The sequence below is a fragment of the Eubalaena glacialis genome, chromosome 3, assembly GCF_028564815.1.
Source record: "Eubalaena glacialis isolate mEubGla1 chromosome 3, mEubGla1.1.hap2.+ XY, whole genome shotgun sequence".
In the NCBI taxonomy this organism is placed as follows: domain Eukaryota; kingdom Metazoa; phylum Chordata; class Mammalia; order Artiodactyla; family Balaenidae; genus Eubalaena; species Eubalaena glacialis.
In genome coordinates, this window is record NC_083718.1 from 167,248,661 (window position 1) to 167,255,277 (window position 6,617).

Genomic DNA, 6,617 nt, shown 5'->3' on the forward strand with positions numbered 1-6,617 from the left:
ATCAGTTGAATACATGAATGCGTGACCTTCCACTTTCTCCACGCGAAAGCCCGTGGTGATGTCACTGGGAAACCTCCTGTCCGGGAGGGAGCGCTGTATCCCTCTCAGCGCAGCGCGGCTCGTTGAGGAGCCCTAGCTTCCTCAGGCCTTTGGCTCTGGAGCTCAGCCAATCCCTGCGCTCCGAGGGAGCCGGCGCCGGTGGGCGGGGTCCGGGGAGAGGTCGCGCGGGCCGCTGGGAGTGGCGGCTTTGGTGCTCCCCGAGCGTCGGCGGATCGCGGGTGGAGGGCTGGGGCCGGACGGCGGAGTGTGAGCTGCGGCGCAGGTGAGCACTCGTCCCGGCAGGCAGTTTCTACCCCCGAGCGGCTGCTGGGCCGCCCGTAGCTGTGGCTACGGCTGGTGGCCTTGACCTCTGAGTTAGGGGAAGGGAGATGGCGAGCGTCCGCTGCGGCCCTGGCCAGGCTGGACTGCTCCCTCTCTTCCCCGGGCTCGGCGTGGGAGTCTGAGCACCCTGCAGACATTCTGCAGCCCGGGCTTCTCGGCCTTAGGCACGTGGGTGAGGACAGACCAGACGAGGCCGTGAGCGTGGTGGGATAGGGGCAGGGGACCGGGAACCCAGAGAAGGGAGAAGGACACCCTTAGACCCTGACCTCCTTGCGCTCTCATCCCCGGGCCGGACTCAGTAACGGTCAGAATTAATTCTTCCATCCAGTCAGGTCTCCTCTGCCCTTGTTAGCAGTTCTCAAATCTCGGACTGCGGCTTCGTGTCTCCTTGGGCCTCCGAGGCCCCCGGCACAAGGGCAGGTTTCCCGGCAACCTTTACCGTTTGACCTTCACCGGACGCTCAGGCTCCTTCAGTGCGGGGCTGGAAATATTTGCCACTTTTGCCTCTTTCATTTTGACACCCTGGAGATGACTTGTTAGAGTATCTAGCTTCTTGTAATCAGCAAAGGCACCTGCTGTGTTCCTGCCGCCTTTCGAGGGCGGGTGGTTAGATGACTGCGGTGGTTTTACACAAGTGAGTTGCTTGAGCTCTCATTCATTCACCAAACTTTTTGAGCACTTAATGCCGGGCGTGGTGGGAGGGGTGGGGGATGAATAGGGCACAGTGGGGACGCACAAACATGGGCCTTGCCCTCTTGGAGGGTAAAGTGCTTTGAGAAATGCAGACAAATGGGGTAGGCCAGCCCAATGTGTGACACAGAGAAAGTGGTTATAAATGTTGAATAAATGAAAGGATTAAGTTATTTGGGAATGATTAGAATGTGAACCCGACCACAGAGGGAGACCTCGGGCTGCATGTGAGAGATAGTATTAGTTGTGGACTCATGCTTCATATATTTGAAGACAGATTGGAAATCTGAGTGGAGAGTTGCTGTTTAGGAAAAGTGTTTACTTACAGAGAACTTAATTACAGGTAGGAAAGAAAATGAAGTATTAGGTTTGAGATTCTTCAAGGGTGTCTTTTTTAACAACTCCTAAATCTTGTAATTTCACAAATCTCTGAGTGTAATCTTAGAGTTTGCAAAAAGGGAAGCTCTTCTAGGTAGTGAAATGCCAAGCTGATGGGAAAAAATTGCAGTAAGTTCTCCTCAAGTCCAGGATTTGGACAGAAACCGTACACCTAGTTGCAGTGTGTTCTTTCCAGTAGAAGGAGCATAGGTGTTGAAGTTGGAGAGGCCTGGGTTCAAGTCAATGTCTCTATCACTTCTGGTGATCTTGGGCAAGTTAAGCTTATGTCCCTGAGACTTTGTGGCCTTCAACAAAAATCTGGGCTAATAATTCCTACCTCATAGAGGTGTTGTGAAGATCAGATGATGACTAGTGTGTTAATTGTCCAGCATAGTGCCTGGTGCTAAGACGGGGACTCAGAGGGCAATCTTGGAGCTGCTGTAGTTTTTTCCTTGGTGATGGTCCATTATAGTCTTGGGTCCACAAAATGCTGGGGTTCCTCCAGAGAGAATTGGAACCAAAGGGAGAGGGAGAGAGTCATCTTATCTTTGGTGAGGTTCAGACCAGAGATAGCTAGATTGGAGAAATACCTGCAGGGGCACAAAAGGAATGATCTTTCAGTTGAGACTTCTGGGCACGTTACTTAACCCTCTGGTCATGCCAGCTACATCAAGAGAGCGGACATGCGGATTAAAGGAGACAGTATATGTAAAGAGCTTAGCCCAAGGTCTGGCATGTAATAAGTGCTCAATAAATGGAGCTATCACTATTATGATAATTGTGAATAGTCTTTGATAATTGTTAATAATGATAATAATCATTTGAGACTAAATGGCTATGAGAGTGACCCAATTTGTGTGTTTTTACATTATCCTGGTGTTGCCTTACTTCATTTCTGGAAGCTCTGGGGTCATTCCACTTCTTTGTTTTTCTGCCATGGCTTGTACAGTAGTTTTTTAACATAGAATTTTCAAGTTCTAGTGTGTCCAGAGTATGTATAATGGGCTGGTGATAGTTTTAGGAGCTTATTGTGCAAATACGAGGATATGGCTTTGGTTGAAGAGAGTGTATTTTGAAAGGGGTTTGGCAAGCAGATTTGTAAAGAAGAGGTTTGTCTTGTTAGAAAAGTCAGGTTCAGAATAGGAAAAAACCAGTATCTTTATCTAAAATCCAGAGTGGTTGGGTAATGGTTTGGGGTTTTGGCTGCCTAAATATGTTGCTTATTCTTTATGTGGGGCAGAGGAACTGCTTCTCATTAACCTGGAGACAGGAGACTCCCAGGGGTGAGCATGGTGGGGAAAGGATGACTGGCTCTGCTGATGGAGGAATTGTGTAGAGCAGAGAAAGGCTCTTACCCACTCTTAGAATGTTGGCAAGTTGTGCAGGGAGGGCCTGTGGTCAACAGTAGGATTGAAGCTTTATTAGGTGAGGCTCAGAGGTCCTCTCGTGGGGAACGCTGCCATACGTGGTTGCATAATTGTCAAAGAGTGTAGTACGTAAAAGAGATTCTTTCCCCCTTCCCTAACAATTGACTCTTCTGAAATTTCCTAGATTGTTTCAGAGACCCAACTGTTGCATAAACCAAGGTGCCCTCTTGCATTGCTCTGCATGGGGTGGATGCTCAGTAAATTGTGCCAGGCTGCCTGGTGAGTGGAGAGCTCTGGTGGGTTGTCTGTGTTTGGTGGGAAGGGGTGCTGCTTCTCCCTAATGTGGCCTCGTGCTCTTCTGCAGATGTCATGTGGCCTGTGCTTTGGACCGTGGTGCGTACCTATGCTCCCTATGTCACCTTTCCCGTGGCCTTCGTGGTTGGGGCTGTGGGCTACCACCTGGAATGGTTCATCCGGGGGAAGGATCCCCAGCCTGTGGAGGAGGAGAAGAGCATCTCGGAGCGCCGGGAGGACCGCAAGCTGGATGAGCTGCTAGGCAAGGACCACACCCAGGTCGTGAGCCTTAAGGACAAGCTGGAATTTGCCCCTAAAGCTGTCCTGAACAGAAACCGCCCGGAGAAGAATTAATGGAGGACACAGGGCCCTATGGGTCCTTCTGGGGGCCAAGACTGGTCCTGCCATCATGTCGACCCAGCAACCAGAACCCACATCTGATTTGCTTTATTGCTTCTTCTGGCCCCTCCCGCCCCACACAGCCACACACATACTGGCTGCTCTGCTATGGCCAGGCAGACACACTAGTAGCTGAGGGCCCAGTGAAGAGGAAGGCCCGTGAGGGTTCTGGCCTGAAGGCTGCCTCTGCTGGATGGTGGCCACGGCTGCTCAGGCTTCTGTGCTGCTAGGTGCACCCCTGGGAGGACAGTGATGAAATGAACATTGGCTGTCAGTCCCTGTGGGGAGGCAGTTTGGCCTCAGGTGGGAGTGGCTGGGATTGGGGTGATGCTTTTAGGAGGGATACCTACATGCCTAGTTCTGGTTTGCACTGGGAAGAGTCCAAAAATCTCCCTGGCTCCCTTCACTAGCTTGCTCTGTCCTTTGTGCTCATTCTCCCTGAAATCCTGTCCGCTCAGGAAGGGGATTCCCCTGGGAAGGAAAGCAGTTTTCTGTTCTTGGGAGCCCCGGCTGTTCACCTTGGGGCAGGTGAATTTGCTTGAAAACAGTCACCGTCTTTCACCCCCCACCCCGTCACTGTGTAGTGCAAAACTTGATTAAAGTGGCGTGTGAGAACCATTTTGATCTAATCCTGTCTTCCAGGCGGTGCTGGGGTCTCCTAGGAGCTATGCAAAGCAGGCATCTCCGGGTAGGATAAAATTGGCCTTTAACTAAGGACTTTGGGGCCCCGGAAGCTTTGTTTTACTAGCGTGGCTGCATTGGATCCTGGAGGCGGTGAGTCCTGGAGGCGCAGGTTCCCAAGGGCCTTTTTATCATGATGACATGAGGCTTATATACTTTCAAAGTCTACATTAAGAGTAGACCAGGGAGCTTAACAATTGCTATCAAATTTTCCAACTTCACACACACATGCACACATACTTTTCCCTATAAAAGTAGTATGTGTACATTAAATTTGGTAGGGGTTTAAAAAAGGTTACCCATACTCTGAGGGCTCTAGTACAGATAAAATGTTAACATTTTGGTATCTTTCACATTCTTGGACTAGTTTTTTTAGATACTTAATTACTGTACATTTAATTTTATATTCTTTTCTTACAGAGTGTTTCATATCGTCATCACTTTCCTATCTTATCACATGGTCTTCATAATCCTAATTGTTTTCATTAGCTGTATAATTGCCCATCAAGTGGGAATATAGCATAGTTTGTTTTTAACAGTTTCCCTATTGCTGGACATTTGGGTTGTTTCTGGTCGTTCACTAGGAGAAATACTGCAAAGAGTATCTTATATAAGGATTTTCCTGCATTTTTGGACTAAATGGTAGGAACAGTAAATGGCATTTTGGAGATTAATCCTTTGTCAGTTGCTTCATTTGCAAATATTTTCTCCCATTCTGAGGGTTGTCTTTTCGTCTTGTTTATGGTTTCCTTTGCTGTGCAAAAGCTTTTAAGTTTCATTAGGTCCCATTTGTTTATTTTTGTTTTTTTTTTCCATTTCTCTAGGAGGTGGGTCAAAAAGGATCTTGCTGTGATTTATGTCATAGAGTGTTCTGCCTGTGTTTTCCTCTAAGAGTAAATGGCATTTTGGATGAAATGGGACGAACGGTTTTAAGGGCCTCAATGCATAATACTAAATGTCTTTCCTGAAGGGCAGTAGGAGCTTATACTAAATGCTGCCACTAAATATGTTGTCGGTGAGGTTGGAAGGGGTGAGAGCAAAGAGGCAGGCCTGTTGCCTCACAAAGTCAACTGACCTTTAACCTGAGTGAGCAAAGGCAAGTAATGAGCATTTGATGAAGAATGAACCTGCCTTAAAAGGGGGAGGGTGTTTGCCATGCCTCTTACCTCAGGATCTGAGGCCCAGTGGTGTTAACAGGGGGTGAAGGTAGAATTCCTGAACAGATAGAGATACCGGCTGTGGAGTGGGAGGAGCGGGGGGATGTGGAAAGTGGTAGGCAGAGAAGGAGGGGGCAGGTCGAGTCGGTGGCTCCCCCTCAGTCGCCGAGGCCTGGTGGGAATGTTGAGTTGCTGTTGCTTCTCAGGGCATAAATCCGATGGGGGGCGTGGGGAAGCAGGGTCTGCTGCTGAAGTGAGGATGACATTTCTGGTTCTGAAAGGATGTGCTAATAAGCTCAGCTTGGTTACAGGGTCAGGCTGACGCAGGCCTCATGGGCAGACCAGTGCTGCCCCCCTGTGGCAGTTCTGAGGACGACCAAGCCTGGGATCCCTTCACTGGGCTAAACCACCAGTAGCAAACTCTCTTGCCTACAGGGGTCAGTCAGGTGGCTTAAATGAGTGGCCAGGCCAGGTGCTAGAAAAGCAGAGGCCTGCCTAAAGGGGGCAGTGGCTGTGCAGCTTCTTCCAATTTGTGCTGCTTGCCCAGAGATACCAGATTGTTGGGGTTTTTTTTTCCCCTCTCTAAAAGATGCCAGAATTTCAGATTTTTGTGGATTTTTTTTTGGGGTGGGGGGGAGGTGTGGTATGGAAACTTCTGATTTTTAAATGTTGACAGTTTATTTTTTAAAAAATTCTAAGCATGCTAACATACCCATACGGTTAATTTGACCCAGTGGCTGCCAATATGCCACCTGTCAAGCTGCCCATTGCCTTCTAATGAAATCTTAGAGATGTGCTTTGTTTTTAAGCAGTCTAACAACTGTGGCAAACATTAGATCCCAGGATTGGTTCCCTCGAAACACTTTTGGGCATCCTGCACATATGTAGTTAAATATCGGCCTAAGCAAAACATTACAGGACAGAAAACCTACAGAAATAACACAAAAAAAGTTTTCCCACAGACTAAGACATTTTTGGATTTTCAGATATTTTAGAATAACCCTGCCACCACTGATGTACGTCCTCCCAGTGCCTGATGGAAGAAGCACTATCTTTGGAAATCCAAGTTGCTCCCTTTTTCTAGTCTCACTTTGTGCTCCTTTTAAATAATTTTATTTCCTCGGGCTTGCCCTCGCTGAATTTTTGCCTCCAGCAAGTCTGTTAGTATTCTCAGCTGGCTCGCTCTTTCCCACGGGCTGGCTGAGCTCCGCTGCTACCGCGGGGCTATGAGATCGTGCGTGCTTTCTTGCCTCTGCTCAGGTGTCATCAG

The 6,617-nt window shown here is 48.6% G+C and overlaps 1 protein-coding gene across 2 annotated transcripts; it reads left to right on the forward strand.

Annotated features, from left to right (window-relative positions):
* Nucleotides 1-216: 216 nt before the first annotated feature.
* On the forward strand, nt 217-4,127 carry SMIM12 (small integral membrane protein 12). Of its 2 annotated transcripts, XM_061186822.1 has the most exons (3): nt 217-322; nt 3,001-3,095; nt 3,181-4,127. In XM_061186822.1, the coding sequence occupies exon 3, from the start codon at nt 3,186-3,188 to the stop codon at nt 3,462-3,464; it is 279 nt and encodes a 92-aa protein (XP_061042805.1). In that variant the 5' UTR covers nt 217-322; nt 3,001-3,095; nt 3,181-3,185; the 3' UTR covers nt 3,465-4,127. The 2 variants fall into 2 exon arrangements, with proteins under 2 accessions (XP_061042805.1, XP_061042804.1); XM_061186821.1 differs by lacking the exon at nt 3,001-3,095.
* The last annotated feature ends 2,490 nt before the right edge of the window (nt 4,128-6,617 follow it).